Source organism: Labeo rohita, chromosome 13 (assembly GCF_022985175.1).
Source record: "Labeo rohita strain BAU-BD-2019 chromosome 13, IGBB_LRoh.1.0, whole genome shotgun sequence".
NCBI classification, from domain to species: Eukaryota; Metazoa; Chordata; class Actinopteri; order Cypriniformes; family Cyprinidae; genus Labeo; species Labeo rohita.
The window spans coordinates 33818789-33835910 of record NC_066881.1 but is presented as its reverse complement, the minus strand read 5'-3'; the positions used below and the strand labels follow the sequence as shown (position 1 = coordinate 33835910).

General features: G+C 33.8%; 1 protein-coding gene across 1 annotated transcript; it reads left to right on the top strand.

Annotated features, from left to right (window-relative positions):
- Positions 1–1104: 1104 nt before the first annotated feature.
- tsnax (translin-associated factor X) lies at positions 1105–16872 on the top strand. The gene is made up of 6 exons (XM_051126986.1): positions 1105–1418; positions 1523–1615; positions 1694–1808; positions 3836–3966; positions 12501–12613; positions 16186–16872. Exons 1-6 carry the CDS (start codon positions 1403–1405, stop codon positions 16564–16566), a joined length of 849 nt encoding a protein of 282 aa, XP_050982943.1. The 5' UTR covers positions 1105–1402; the 3' UTR covers positions 16567–16872.
- The last annotated feature ends 250 nt before the right edge of the window (positions 16873–17122 follow it).

Genomic DNA, 17122 nt, shown 5'->3' with positions numbered 1-17122 from the left:
TATGGGGTGCTGTGTGTACATTAATGAGGAAAAAAAATGAACTGATGATTTTAGCAAATGGCTGCAATATAACAAAGAGTGAAAAATTTAAGGGGGTCTGAATACTTTCCGTACCCACTGTATATATATATATATATATATTAGTGATCGACCGATATTGATTTTTTTTATAACCGATACAGATAATTTGCATAATCATGTCCCCGATAACCGATATTTATTTACTGTCATAAAGTAAATCAGTGACTGAGTGAAGTAAGTCCATACTTCACTTTGGTTTTTCCTCCTTTCAGTCATCTTAAAAAGTGTTGAAAATTAGCAGTCTTTCGTGTTAAATTTAAACTTCATATTACTAATTACAGCAAAGCAAGAAAGCAGGCTATGCTTTACCTTTGCACGCCGTTATGTCGGGTCTCCCCTATCTCAAAACTCAAAACACCCACAAGATGGCAGATTTATCGGTGTTTATCGGTGAACCCGATATTACAAAACCGATAACCGATTATGGTAAAATGCTTAAATATCGGGAAAAATATTGGTAAATTGATATATCAGTCGATCTCATATATATATATATATATATATATATATACAGTATATACAGTATATATATATATATATATATATATATATACAGTATATATATATATATATATATATAGTATATATATATATATATATATATATATATATGTGTGTGTGTGTATATATATATATACACACACACACACACATATATATATATATATATATATATATATATATATATTTTTTTTTTTTTTTCATTTGCAGATTTTCTATATTCATGAAAATACACGTTCCAGTGACTATATCTGCTTCAGAAAAGTCTGTATCTGAGGAAGTCATTACAATGACATTACATTCATACACTTATACATTCAGAATTTCAAACCGAACCTTTTTAGTCTTCAGGAAAGAAGGGAAATATAAACCTTTAAATAGAAAATAGAGTCACTTTCTCTTTGGTGAAAACTAAAACATGATTTTTCCTTACTTGACTAAAAACATCCTCATAAGTCAATGGACCAGTCTAAACTACATTACCCAAAATGCCGTGCGGTGCCACGCAATTAAGACGCGCAGGTCCCGTGTAAACAATGGAAGTCCGTTCGCTTGCCAGTGTTCAAAATAAAAGGAATCACAAGCAACACGCTGTTTTGACAAGGAATACACGATATTGAGAGCACATTTATAAAATACGTTGTTTCTAGGTTTCATACATGAGGAAGTACGTCATCACACAGGCACATGTGAAAACTCACGATGAAGGCGTTCAGCTGGATTTAAACACACTAAAAACCACAATCAGCTGATAAAATAAAAGCAGTTTACTGTGCATCCATGAACACACGTGTCCATTAAAACAGACTTCATTACAAAAATGAGTAAACGAGAAGGTAAAGCCTGACTGCGTCTTTCACCGTAGTTTGTTCATAGATTATGATAATGGTGAGTTGTGCTTTTGTTTATGTTAGTATAAATGTTTTGAATGTTCTCGCAGACGAGGGATGCCACCGAAAACGAAAGACAGAAGCTGGACCGAAATCAGAGGATTGTGTGAATCCGAATTCTGCTGTCATCGCTGCTTTCAAAGGTGAGCGACAGAGGTGTGTTTAGCGCTACAAATGAATGAATGTTATACATTTACTGGTTTGTTTTCACACTTCGACAGTATTCCAGCAAGAACTCGACACCAAGCATGATAAATATGAGCGTTTGGTGAAAATCAGTCGAGATATCACCATTGAGAGCAAAAGGACCATATTCCTCCTTCACAGAGTCACCAGGTCAGATTCATGATTTATTTTCCCCCCCAGAAAATTTGTTTGTTTTTAATTTGTTTGGGTGAATAAGAAAAAATATTTTTGCTCTAAATGAAAGGAAAAGCCTATATATTTTTAATTCAATAAATTAAAATGCTACCACACTGCATAAATAAATACTGCATACATGTATGTACGTATGTATGTATGTGTGTATGTATGTATGTGTGTGTGTATATATATATATGTGTGTGTGTGTGTGTGTGTGTATATATTTATTATATTTGTATATATATATATATATATATGTGTGTGTGTGTGTGTGTGTGTGTGTATATGTATATACTTGTATATATGTGTATATATGTATATACTTGTATATATGTGTATATATATATATATATATATATATACACACACACACACACACATATATACACTACCGTTCAAAAGTTTGGGGTCAGTACATTTTTATTGTTTCTTTTTTTTTTTTTTTTTTAAGAAATTAATACTTTTATTCACCAAGGATGTATTAAGTTAATAATTAAAAGTTTATTAAAAGTTAATAATAAATAATTTACATTGTTATAAAATATTTATATTTTGAATAAACACTGTACTTTTTAAACTTGTTATTCATGAAAGAATCCTGAAAAAAAAAAAAAAATCACAGGTTCCAAAAAATATTTGGCAACACAACTGTTGATATTATCCAACACTGATCATTCTAATAATAAATCAGCATATTAGAATGATTTCTGAAGGATCATGTGACACTTAAGACTGGAGTAACAGCTGATAAAAATTCAGTTTTTCATCACAGGAATAAATTCTATTTTAAAGTATGTTAAAATAAAAAACATTATTTTATATTGTAAAAACATTTTGCAATATTACTGTTTTTTTTTTTTTTATATTTTTAAATCAAATAAATGCAGCCTTGATGAGCATAAGAGACTACTTTAAAGACTATTACAAGTCTTACTGACCCCAAACTTTTGAACGGTAGTGTATATATACAGGGGTTGGACAATAAAACTGAAACACCTGTTTTTTTAAAAACAATTAGTACGTTGTTGAGCCTTTTTGTGCCCAATGCAGCATCATTTCATCCTGGGAATGACAAATATAAGTCCTGCACAGTAGCCAGAAGGATTTTAAGCTATTCTCCTCTTGCAAAAAAAAAAAAAGTGTCCAGGTCACTACGTGATGCTGGCGTAGGAAAACTTTTCCTAACTCGCTCTTCCAAAACATCCATCAATAATATTCAGATCTGGTGACTGTGCAGGCCATGGGAGATGTTCATCTTCACTTTCATGTTCATCAAACCACTCTGTCACCAGCCTTGTTGTGTGTATTGGTGCATTATCATCCTGATACAAGGCACTACTTTCAGGGTACAATGTTTGATCCATTGGGTGCACATAGTCAACCTTCACTCTCTGCTCTTACTGGTGCAGTGTGCAATCAGTGAAGATAGGCCACCAGGCTGTGCAAACATATCCATGAAACCTCCAACACTATATTGGCCAGTGTTTCAGTTTCATTGTCCAACCCCTGTATATACAAACTTGTATATATGTATATGTATGTATATGTGTGTGTTTATTTATATATATATAAATATGTATGTGTGTGTGTGTGTGTCTGTGTGTATATATTTTTTTTATTTATTTATTTATTATATATATATATATATATATATATATACATACATATATATATTTTATACAAAAAATATTTTTTGCTGTTGCAAATAAAACAAGGATTACTGGAATACACTTAACAAGAAAATACTATTTCTGCCTTTGTATTTCACAATTTCACATTTAATTCAGTGTGTTTCTTTGCCATTTCTATGTAATTATTTGTGAAATTAACTAGCAGTGTTTAAGTGATAATTGTTTTCCAGTGTAAATTTTATTTATTTTGTCCCCAAATGCAAGATAGATAAACAGATAGAGTTGTTCCTGCTTTAATGAAATGCGGAAAAATTACATGGTTTGGAGCATCTGCTGAATCAGTGTAAATAAGCATGAGTGTTTTTCCAGCGTTCCAGATGTTGAGGAGATCCTGAACGAGGCAGATGTGAAACTGGACAGTGTGAGGCAGAAGATCGGACAGATCGCAGAGGAACTGAAAGGAGAAGATTTACACCAGTTTCATAGAGCGTTTACACCAGGTGCGGCCACAAACACTTACAATAGACAGATGATGTGTCATGAGACTAAATAATATTTGTATTGCAATACAATATATTTGCAGATTTGTAAACATGAGTAGATAATGTTATACATATTATGCACTATTCTTAGAACATCTTAAGTACAGGGTTCAAACAGGTTCTAGAAATCCAGGAAAATACTTGAATTTCAATGTTGTATATTCAAAGTTTAAAAAGTGCGTGAAACTTCTTGAAAGTCCATGTGGATTGATTATTTATATATTTACAGAAAACGAAACCTCTTATTGCATATAGTCAAATTATATCAAGTCAAAAACTTGCAACTTAATAAGCTCTTAAAAATCGTCACAGATCTACAATCACTTTAAAACAATCTTTCAGTGCATCCTAAGGAAACAGACTTGTTAAAGGAGAAGTCCACTTCCAAAACAACAATTTACAAATAATTTACTCACCCCCTTGTCATCCAAGATGTTCATGTCTTTCTGTCTTCAGTCGTAAAGAAATTATGGTTTTTGAGGAAAACATTTCAGGATTTTTCTTCATATAATGGACTTCATTGGTGCCCCGATTTTGAACTTCCAAAATGTAGTTTAAATGCAGCTTTAAAGGCTCTAAATGATCCCAGCTGAGGAAGAAGGGTCTTATCTAGCGAAACAATCGGTCATTGTTTTCAAAAAATAAAAATTTGTATACTTTTTAAGCACAAAAGCTTGTGTAGCACAGGATGCGCGTCCATGGATCGTTCTTGAACGATTTGTTCATTTTGACCAAACTTTATAGTGACTCAGGAAGAACGAGTCGTCTCCGGGAGTGATTCGTTCAGTCGTGCATGCGCAACATCCTATTAGGTTCTGTACTGGAATTAGTTCACCTGTTTTGAGTCTTCGGGTTTTTCAAGTCGTTCGTTCATCTTATGGGGCTGTCGCATGATGCTGATTTTGCTAAAATGAACGAAATGACTCAAAAAGATTTGTTCATTTTGCTGAACGAGACTCAAAGATCCGAGTCAGTAAAATGATCCGAACTTCCCATCACTACTACGAATCACGTCTAAGTTCATCGTCTGTGTACTCCGGCTAAAAAAGGTAGAGTATGACGAAAAACTCCATCTTATTTTCTCCTACAACTTCAGAATCGTCCAACATCGTTGTAGCTTTTTGTTTGTAAACAGCGTTTGACTGACTTGCACTTTCTTAGTCTTTGTGCATTGTGCATTGGGTCATGAACGCGCCACCAAAACCTGTGCTACACAAGCTTCTGTATTTAAAAAGTATACACATTTTTATTTTTCCCCAAAAAAAAAAAGAGCCCTTTGAAGCCACATTTAAACTACATTTTGGAAGTTCGAAAAAATCGGGGCACCAATGAGGTCCATTATGTGAAGAAAAATGCTCAAATGTTTTCCTCAAAAACCATCATTTCTTTACGACTGAAGACAGAAAGACATGAACATCTTGGATGACAAGGGGGTGAGTAAATTATTTGTGAATTGTTATTCTGGAAGTGGACTTCTCCTTTAAGCAATGAACAGTTTGTCCACTAGCAAATTGTTATTTTGTTTAGTTTTCTAATCTTTTTTTCTCCAGAATCGTGAGAGAATCATGGTCTCCAATTTATTAAAAACAAGGGGGAATCTCAATTTATCCAGAATCGTGAAGCTCTTTTTTAAATGTTGTTTATTACTGCATATAATTCATTAAAATGGAAGTTTAATTTCATAAAGTTCAAAATGCAACTACATTTTTTTGCATTGACTTTTTCAGTTGAATAAAATACTATTTTCCCTATATATATTTGAGGATTTCTTAAGAAAAGTTTAAAAATCTTGTCTCGATCTCGTGAACCCAGTCTCGTGTCTCGTCTTGTGGGATAAGTGTCTCGTCACACCCCTACATATTGCTGATTTTATTTTATTTTTTTACTTTATTCTTGAAATATTGTGACTTCAATCTAATATTGCTGATTTTATTCTCATAATTTTGACTTTATTCTCAAAATATTGCAACTTCAGTCTCATATTGCTGATTTTATTCTTTTTTTTTTTTTTTTTTTTACTTTATTCTCAAAATATTGCAACTTCAGTCTCATATTGCTGATTTTATTCTTCTTTTTTTTTACTTTATTCTCAAAATATTGACTTCAATCTAATATTGCTGATTTTCTTCTTTTTTTTTACTTTATTCTCAAAATATTGACTTCAATCTCATATTGCTGATTTTATTCTTATAATCTTGACTTTATTCTCAAAATATTGCAACTTCAGTCTCATATTGCTGATTTTATTTATTTATTTTTTTTTAATTTTTTTTTTTACTTTATTCTCAAAATATTGACTTCAATCTCATATTGCTGATTTTATTCTCATAATTGACTTAATTCCCAAAATATTTTGACTTCAGTCTCGTAATCCTAATGTTGTTTGCAGTGTGTTGTATTTGAAGACTTTGTTCCTATTGTGCACAAGTTTGTGCTGTTGGTCTCCACTACATAATATCTCAAATTGCTTAATGTTTCAGAGGTCACTGTGCTTTTGCAGCCATTATTATTTCTGTCTTTCTAAGAGGAGAATGGGCAGACACGATGTCTGCGAACTTCTGAGAAGAGCGTGGATAAGGCAGGGAGGGGACCTACCAAATTCTGCAGTTATCTAGCGGTGAGGGGAAGTCATTTTTAGATTATAGTCGCAGAGAAATCATCGGGGTCTTTCTTGCAACGTGACCGAGGTCAGAACCTACTAATTAGCTTTCTATTTTTCTTATTATCTGAAGAGCTTTATTGGGCTGTGACCCTCAGGCTCAAGCGTTGGGAAAGCATTTCATGAGCTTGTGTTCGTGCAGAAGCCATTAAAGGTGCTCAGGGCTGAACTTGACAGTAATTGCCGCAGATGCGGTGGTCTGATTAACATCAAGTTTAAGCTGCTTAAGAGGTAGCAGAAGATTTTAATGCAGCTGGCATTAGTGCATAAACAGGTGATATGATGATAAGGTGACCTTCTGTAATCAGAAGAGTTTATTAACTGAATAGCAGCTTAATTTAAGTTGATTTCAAGTTGTCAGAATGAGCTTATTTATGAGATGAGTGCACTTAAACACAGCAATAAAAGACAGTGATTTAAAAAAGGACAGACTTTATGCATTGATTTAAGAGTAATAGAGGAAAAAATAGTGTTATTGTTATTTACTGAAATTTTATTTGTAAATGTTCATTGTACAGTTTAGTTAGCATTTTCCATTTTTATCTGTAAACATCAATTGTGCACCTAATGCACAGTTATTGTTCATTTTGTTGTAGTAGCACTAAACAAGATTTTTATTAGGATTTAAAATGGAAACTAAGAATTCTTACATATGTATGTATTATTTATTTATTTATTTATTCATTCATTTTTTCCTTATTTTGTTCACGCTTATCTCTTTTTTTATTTTTTCCTTTTTTTGCCAATTTTTACTTATTATTATTATTATTATTATTATTGTTGTTGTTATTATTAATTGTGTCATAATAAAAAAAGTAATTATTTGATTAATAAGTTAGAAAGAACAGCATTTATTCAAAATAATAATCTGTTCTAACAATACTTCTTTTGTATCACATTTTTTCAAATCAGTTTAACACAAAAAGTATTAATTTCTTTCAAACAAATAAAGAAAAAAGTGCTAACCGCAAACATTTGAATGGTAATGTATATTGTTACAAAATAAATGTGATATTTTAAATAAATCCCGTTCTTTTAAAAGTGTTTATTCATCAATGAGTCCTGAAAAAAATATCACAGGTTTAAAAATAATAATAATAAAAATATATTTATAATATATTTAATATATTAAATATATTTATAATATATTATAATATAAATAATAATTTAAAAAAATTAATCAGCATATTATAAATGCCGTTCTTTTAAAAGTGCTTATTCATCAATGAATCCTGAAAAAGAAAATCACAGGTATAAAAATAATAATAATAATAATATAAATAATATATTTATAATATATTTAATATATAAAATATATTTAAATATATTTATAATATATTATAATATAAATAATAATTTTAAAAAATTAATCGGCATATTAGAACGATTTCAGAAGGAGCATGTGACACTGAAGACTGGAGTAATGATGCTGAAAATCCAGGTTTAATCACACCAATAAATTACATTTTAAAATATGTTTATAAAGAAAACAATGATTTTAAATTGTAAAAATATTTCAGTATTTTACTATATTTTTTGAGTGAATAAATGCAGCCTCGATTAAGCTTCTTTAAAAACAAAATAAAAAAACATTAAAAATCTTACCAGTCCCAAAATCTGTTTGTTTGTTTTTTCCTCAAATGCATGTTTTATTTCAGCCAAAATAATTAAATGCACTTCATATAATTTATAATTATGACTTTAGAACTTAAGCGGCATCATTATCTAAATCATTCTTTTATCTTTTCAACAATAGAAACCATTTATTCCTCTGCTAGTCTCGGTACTGTCAGAACATTTAAGCAACAAAAGGTGATGACAGCATGCTTGCATGAAGAGTTTCCTGGTTCATCGCAGACAAACACACAGTTTGTTTATTATCCGAAACGGAGTGCCATTGCTGTGCAGTGACCATGAGGAGTGATTTCTACACGCTGTTCCTGATAGAAATGAAGATAATGCATCACCCGTATTAGAAGTGCCGCTTTTCTTTCATGCCTGGCACCGAAATTCTCTATTGCACAGCCTTTTGACACAAGCACACAGCCTTTTGGCTCAGTCTGACATGGATGTTTTATACATATTTTGTACTGTATAAATGATTAAATGTATTGTTAACAAGGTTTTTGTTTTTCAGAATAACTGAAATCAAAGAAAAAGGGTCAAACAGCCTAAGCTAAGTTGAGCTGTAGTTAGTGTTTTGGATTAGCAGCCTCCGTGTGTTTACATGCAGTAAGGTGACTGTTCTGTCAAATTAACCTCCAAAGAAATGTCTTGCAAAGGGAGTCTCCAATCTCATGCTTGATAATGTTATCTCATTTCCTGTTGAGCCTGAGAATACAACAAAACCTTCTGTACGTTGAGCGTTTGTGGGAACCGCGACGCCCTGCGCTCTTTCACGTGCTCGGCGTCGTAGAGCCGCCGCGTTCGGAGCCGAGACTCACGTTGGGATGCAAGTAGAGCTGTGAGCGGGGAGCGACAGATAAGAAAGACTTTGATGTTAATTGCCACTCCAAAAGTAAAGCTTAATCACAAAGTCTTCCGTCCTGTCATTATTGGCTTGATGTTTATACAAGAGCGGGACATAAATATAGAGGTCAGTGTAACATCATCTGACAGAGACGAAAAATACTGACTATAAATGCATTTGATGCTTTTTATAAAAGCATAGTTTTTTGAAGAGATGTGCAGTATAAATACACAATCTGAAATAAATTGTACAATTGATATTACCAAAGTGCTTAAAACATGCACCGTTCAGTTGAATGATAAAGTTGACCCTCTTTAACTTTATCTTTTGCTGTTTTGTGTTCATCTGCTTCTTCCATTTGCTCTTTTTACACTGACTAACACTCTATTTGGACTAATACAATCATATGCAACAATAATTTCTCAAATATTTATATACAGACTTATTGAACATGTATTTTAATAGTATGAGATGACCGGATGCTCTCAAATGATTTCCTATTGAACTGTCACCAACTGAACTTAAGTGTTCAAACTATTTCAATCCGGTTTAACCAGTTGCCTCATCTGAAAATGTTTGTAGATTTGTATTAGATGTTATCTTTGTAATGCAAATACTGATATTTTATTTGTACACATCTTAGCTTAGCTTATTTCAGCTAATGTCATAAACCTACCGAGCTAAGCCGGTAGTATTGGCAAGGTTGTGTAAACAGACAAAGTGATTCAATTGAGTGAGTTTGAGTGAGTCATTTCAATCGGACCGCGAATCATTTAATTCAGATCGGAACTTCAAAGCGGCCGGATTTGCGAATCATTTCGGGAAATGATTCAGTCGGATCGTGAATCATTTGATTCAGATCTTTAGAGCGGGTTCGCGAATCATTTTGCGAAATGATTCAATCGGATCGCGTATCGCGAATCGTTTGATCAGATCTGGATTTTGGAGCGTGGATCGCGAATCATTTGATTTAGTTTAAAACTTCGGAGCGGGTTTGCGAATCATTTCGCGAAATGATTCAATCTGATCGCGTATGGTAAATTATCTTATTCAAATCGGCATTTTGGAGCGCGGATCAGAACTTTAAAGTGGCCGGATTCGCGAATCATTTCGGGAAATGATTCAATCGGATCGCGAATCATTTAATTCACATCGGAACTTCAAAGCGGCCGGATTTGCGAATCATTTCGGGAAATGATTCAGTTGGATCGCGAATCATTTGATTCAGATCTTTAGAGCGGGTTCGCGAATCATTTTGCGAAATGATTCAGTCGGATCGCGAATCATTTGATTCAGATCTTTAGAGCGGGTTTGCGAATCATTTCGCGAAATGATTCAATCTGATCGGGTATCGTAAATTATCTTATTCAAATCGGCATTTTGGAGCGCGGATCATTTGATGTTGATCGGAACTTTAAAGTGGCCGGATTCGCGAATCATTCGGGAAATGATTCAGTCGGATCGCGAATTATTTGATTCAGATTTTTAGAGCGGGTTCACGAATCATTTCGCGAAATGATTCAATCGGATCGCATATCGCGAATCGTTTGATTCAGATCGGGATTTTGGAGCAGCCGGATCCGCGAATCATTTTACGAAGTGATTCAATCGGTTCGCGAATCATTTGATTCACATCGGGATTTTGGAGCGCGGATCATGGATCGCGAATCATTTGATTTAGATCGGAACTTCGGAGCGGGTTTGCGAATCATTTCGCGAAATGATTCAATCGGATCGCGTATCGCGAATCGTTTGATCAGATCTGATCAAACGATTCGCGATACGCGATCCGATTGAATCATTTGGAGCGTGGATCGCGAATCATTTGATTTAGTTTAAAACTTCGGAGCGGGTTTGCGAATCATTTCGCGAAATGATTCAATCGGATCGCGTATCGCGAATCGTTTTATTCAGATCGGGATTTTGGAGCAGCCGGATCCGCGAATCATTTTACGAAGTGATTCAGTCGGTTCGCGAATCGTTTGATTCACATCGGGATTTTGGAGCGCGGATCATGGATCGCGAATCATTTGATTTAGATCGGAACTTCGGAGCGGGTTTGCGAATCATTTCGTGAAATGATTCAATCGGATCGTGTCGCGTATCGCAGATAATTTTATTCAGATCGGGAGCGTGGATCGCGAATCATTTGATTTAGATCGGAACTTTGGAGCGAACCGGATTCGCGAATCATTTCGCAAAATGGTTCGGTTGGATCGCGAATCGTTTGATTTAGATCGGAACTTCGGAGCGGGTTCGCGAATCATTTAGCGAAATGATTCAATCGGATCGCGTATCGCAAATCGTTTGATTCAGGTCGGGATTTTGGAGAGCAGTTTTGAATTATTTGATTTTGATTGGGATTTCGGAGCGGGTTCGCGAATCAGTTTTTCATTAAACATGGAAAACATTAAATCATTAAGGCAATACAGTAAGGCAGGAATACACAATACAAATCCCCTAAGAAAATTAGCCATGGTTTTACTATAATAAAAGTCTAGTAACCATGTTTTTTGTTGTTGTTGTTGTTGTTGTTGTTGCTGTTTTTCTTTAAAAAAAAATAAAAAATAAAAAATAAAAATAAAACCATGTTCATAAGGGATGTGTTCCCAGGTTAACAACAACAACAACAACAATAATAATAATAATAATAATAATAATAATAATACATTTAAACCATAAGAGGACACATAGGATGAATATACAGGGTGGGCCATTTATATGGATACATCACACATCAAACTTATTGGGAATTTCACAAGAAAAACAATGGTGTGCTTGGTTTTAATGTAACTTTATTCTTTCATGAGTTATTTACAAGTTTCTGACCACTTATAATGTGCCACAAACAGGACGTTAATATCACCAACCATTCCCATTTTATTAAGGTGTATCCATATAAATGGCCCACCCTGTAGAGGTACATTTTTATAGCATCAGAAGAGTGACAAAAACAGCACCTTACTTGAGTGTTTGACTTATATTATAATTAATATAATTTGGATTTACTCATCAATCTGTTGTTTGACATCTTGCAATATCCAGCGACTACTAACTTGTCCATAGCAATAATTTTAATCAAACAATTAAATGTCTGTTGTCTGCTGTTATGTCCCCACCAGTGCCAAAATCAAACCTACGCTCTTGTTATTGGCTGATAATGAGTTATTCAGTTAATCTCTAAGCAGATTCAGATAATCAAAACAGCGGGTTTATCATAGTGCATGCTTTTATTTTGAGCTATTATTGAAATAAATGAGCGTGGGCTTTTTGAAGTGTTGTAAAACAATCAAATGAACTCTTTGAGCACTATCAAATGACTCAACCGTGATAATGGAGAGAGTGTCCTTGTTTTATTTCCAGGTATTCAGGAGTATGTCGAGGCCGTGTCCTTCCATCACTTCATCAAACATCGCTCGCTCATCAGCCTGGAGGAAATCAACGCTCGTCTGGTCTTCATGAGAGAAAATAATAAGGTATTTTGAAATCAACATTATGCATCCGTCTTAATATAAACACGGCCTCCTTAGTGTTGTCTTGCCAAAACAGACGCGCTTCGTTCCCAAGAGCACTTTCACCAGGTTTATCAGATAGCTGACAATCGCTCCATCTTTTGCTGCCATTTTTAGAAGCAGTGGTGGCTGCCTGCTTTGCACGTCTCTCTGTAATTGAGATATTTTTAAATGCACTGGACCAATTTGGGGGAAAATGTTTGCCCACTCTGTGGGGCATGTGTAATTTCTCAGTTTTTTAGGTGTTTTGTTTGTAATTCAACTCTTAAATATAGTGTTAAAATATGCCTGTGGTGAACACAAGCTCAAGATATTTTTGCGTTTATTCCATGGCATGAAATACATCAATAACACCCCACTCAAGATTCTTTTTTAAAGCTTTTATTTGTCTTGAAAAATGAAAACAAGTGGTTATATGGGACTACTAAGGTTGCTGGTGACAATAAATGTTATTAAACAAACAGGTAAACTCATCTACTCACTAGTCACTTTCACAGCCTCTCATTATACATTATCACCAGTGTTTTTGTCAACTTGTTTTCTTTCAGTTAGCACATGTTTTGTGTTTCTTTTTGAAACAGATTGGTTGTAAGGCTTATTGATCTGAGCTTTTGCATGGATAATTTTGGTAATATTACATAAAATATGAAAAAAACGCATCCCAGTTAAAGGAGAAGTTCACTTCCAGAACAACAGTTTACAAATAATTTACTCACCCCCTTGTCATCCAAGATGTTCATATCTTTCTGTCTTCAGTCGTAAAGAAATGATGGTTTTTGAGGAAAACATTTCAGGATTTTTCTTCATATAATGGACTTCAATTGTGCCCTTGATTTTGAACTTCCAAAACGTAGTTTAAATGCAGCTTCAAAGGCTCTAAATGATCCCAGCTGAGGAAGAAGGGTCTTATCTATCGAAACAATTGGTCATTTTTTTCGAAAAATAAAAATTTGTATACTTTTTGAGCACAAAAGCTTGTGTAGCACAGGATGCGTGTTCTTGAATGATTCGTTCATTTTGAATGGATCTTTAATGTGACTCGGAAAGAATGAGTCGCCTTGGGGAGTGATTCGTTCAGTCGCGCATGCGCAACATCCTTTTAGGTTCTGTATTAGAATCAGTTCACCTGTTTTGAGTCTTCTTGGTTTTCAAGTCATTCGTTCATCTTATGGCGCTGTCACGTGATAAACGAACGACTCAAAGCCGAAAACTTTAAGCTTTTGTGCTTAAAAAGTATACAAATTTTTATTTTTCGAAAAAAATGACCCTAGATAAGACCCTTCTTCCTCGGCTGGGATCGTTTAGAGCCTTTGAAGCTGCATTTAAACTACATTTTGTAAGTTCAAAATCAGGCCACCAATGAAGTCCATTATATGAAGAAAAATCCTGAAATGTTTTCCTCAAAAACCATCATTTCCACAGTAGTGTGCTTTAATGTTTAACCTGGAATGTTTTGAAATGCTTTTATCTTTATCAAAGTGGCACACTTGTAGTGTCAAAAATGTCTGGTCTACAAAAAATAACGTGTAAGTTTCTTGCCATTTGTAGCAGAAATACAAAACCTGTCTTAATTGAAAGAAAACAAGATGACGAAAAGATTGAATGCTGTATGTTTGGTGATAATATAGCATAACAATCAATTTACAAGCAATTTTTAAAAAACAGATCATTTTTGATCGTGAACACCAAAAGTGTTAAATAAGGACTGAAAGAGTTGTCAGAAACCATTGTGTAGTTCGTTTATAGCCTTTGTTTAGCTTTACTTGTGGCAATTGTATTTTGGCTTCAAAATTCATAAATGTTGTGTGCATCAATATTATCACGAACAAAACATGCAAGAATCGTAAAGTTTTTATTCAATTTATGAAAGTGCTGTAAAATTTAATTGTTATATGCTACTAGTCAAAAGGTTTTTTTGTTTTTTAAAGAAGTCTCTTCTGCTCACAAAGCCTGCATTTATTTGATCCAAAATACAGCAGGAATATTGTGAAATATTTTTTACTATGTAAAATAACTGCATTCTATTTGAATGTATTTTAAAATGTAATTTATTCCTGTGATCAAAGCTGAATTTTCAGCATCATTACACCAGTCTTCAGTGTCACATGATCCTTCAGAAATCATTCTAATATGCTGATTTGCTGTTTAAGAAACGTATGATTATTATCAATATTTAAAACATTTTTTTTTCAGGATTATTTGATGAATAGAAAGTTCAGCATTTATCTGAAATAATAGGTTTTGTAATATTATACACTATACCATTCAAAAGCTTTGAATCGGTATACTTATTACTATTATTATTCATTTATTTATTATTATGTTTTGAGAAAAAAATTGTAGAAATTAATACTTTTATTTAGCAAGGATGCTTTAAATTGATCAAAAGTGGTGATAAAGACATTTATAATGTTACATTATATCGCTGTTTTTTTGAGCAGTAAATCATAATATTAGAATGATTTCTGAAGGATCATGTGACTGGAGTAATGATGCTAAAAATTCAGCTTTGATCACAGGAATAAATTGCATTTTAAGATATATTTAAATAGAAAACAGTTATTTTAAATAGTAAAAATATTTCAACATTTTACCGTATTTGCTGTACCTTGGTTCAAATAAATGCAGGCTTGGTGAGCAGAAAAACACGAAATCTGGTAGTGTATGTTCTATTTTACAAAACTATCATATTTTGTTCCTTTTACCTTATGTTTTATTGTAAATGGAAAATAATTTCATTAATTTAACCAATTTGCTGCCAATATAGACTGTATTCATTGCATCCATCATGTTTTCTTAAATAAACATCTTCCTCTAAAAATCCTTAAATCAAGATACATTTACTTGACATGCAAAATAAAGATAAGAAGTGTAAAAAAATGAGTTTATGCTTAAAACAAGAGCAAGGACACCCTCAAGTTTTTCTAAACTTGTATGAATTTCTTCTTGTGTTGAACACAAAAGGAGATATTTTGAAAAATGTTGGTAGCCAAAGATGTGCTGGTAGCCATTGACTCCACAGTATGGGGGGGAAATACTACGGAAAGCAATGACTACCAGCAACTGTTTGGTTATTCTCTACAAATCTTTTAACAGAAAATCTTACAGGTTTGGAACTACATAAGGGTGAGTAAACGATAACAACCTTTTCATTTTGGGGTGAAATATTCCTTTAAATTTATTCCTTACTTAGTCTTAAGAAGGTCGTAAAAAGGCTTAAATTTTCTTTTATAAAACCTGCAGAAACCCTGTTATTGACGCCCTTAACTCAAAAACATGGATTGTAAAGAAAGTTTAGAGTTTCCCACCCATAATTACAACTTTGCTGTGGCTTTCATGTGTTTGACTCGTAAAAATTATGTTTCCAACATAACTACAAACTACAAAAATACATTACTGCAGCTCTCTATTGGTCAACCTGAAGATTAGAGTCACCACTGATTAGCCATTCATTTATTAGTTAGAATAGAAAATAATAATCCAAAAGCCATTTTTGGCAGTAGAAACATATTGTTTGCTCATCTCTTTCTCTGAAGGGTGAAGCTGAGGTTGCATGGACCGGCCCGAGCGTATTGACCTTCCATATAACGCCGACCGACTACCTGTTGGGCGTAGCGGACCTAACGGGCGAGCTGATGCGCATGTGCATAAGCAGCGTGGGCAACGGCGACATAGACACGCCCTTCCAGCTCAGCGGCTTCCTGCGGGAAATCCACGACGGCTTCTCCTACATCGGCAACACGGGACCCTACGAGGTGTCTAAGAAACTGCACACGCTGCGGCAGAGCCTGGGGAAGGTGGAGGACGCGTGTTACACCCTACGCGTGCGCGGATCCGAGATTCCCAAACACATGCTGGCTGACGTGTTCACCAGCAGGGCGGCGGCGCATTTGGACCCAGATGATACGATGGTGTGAGATTCCGAGATGCAACGCGTGTCCTTTCATGTGCATGTTGGACTTTGCAAACTGACTGGGCAAATTATTGGTGTATTTTAGTGTAAGACTCATGTGTTACAATGGTTGCATGTTGTTAACATGTTTGCTTCTTCAGTTTTGAGCTGTTGTATTTCATATAAATTGCTAAGTGTTTAACAGGTGTTGTTCCTTCGGTTCTACCTGAAAGTTATAAACATGTTTACTATTATTTTGAAATCAAGAAGCCTCAGAACTGTCAATAAAACTGGTTTTGGTACAAACTTTGACCCTCTGGCTACATCTCAACAGTTCAGTAAGAGATTAGTTATTTATTTCTTAAATACCCCATTTGTTTTACCCATCTGCACTCAGTTTTATGTATTAATTGATTTTTACTTAAGAAACTTTTTCGCTCACTGAAATGAGAGTTGGAAGGATTTTCAAAGATGAGAAGTGACACTGAAGTCAGCAAGATCTATTAATCGATTTCAAATCTTTTTCTGAATTTCAATTTTTTTTTTTTTTAATGCAGAAACACCTGGAACATTTAATAAAT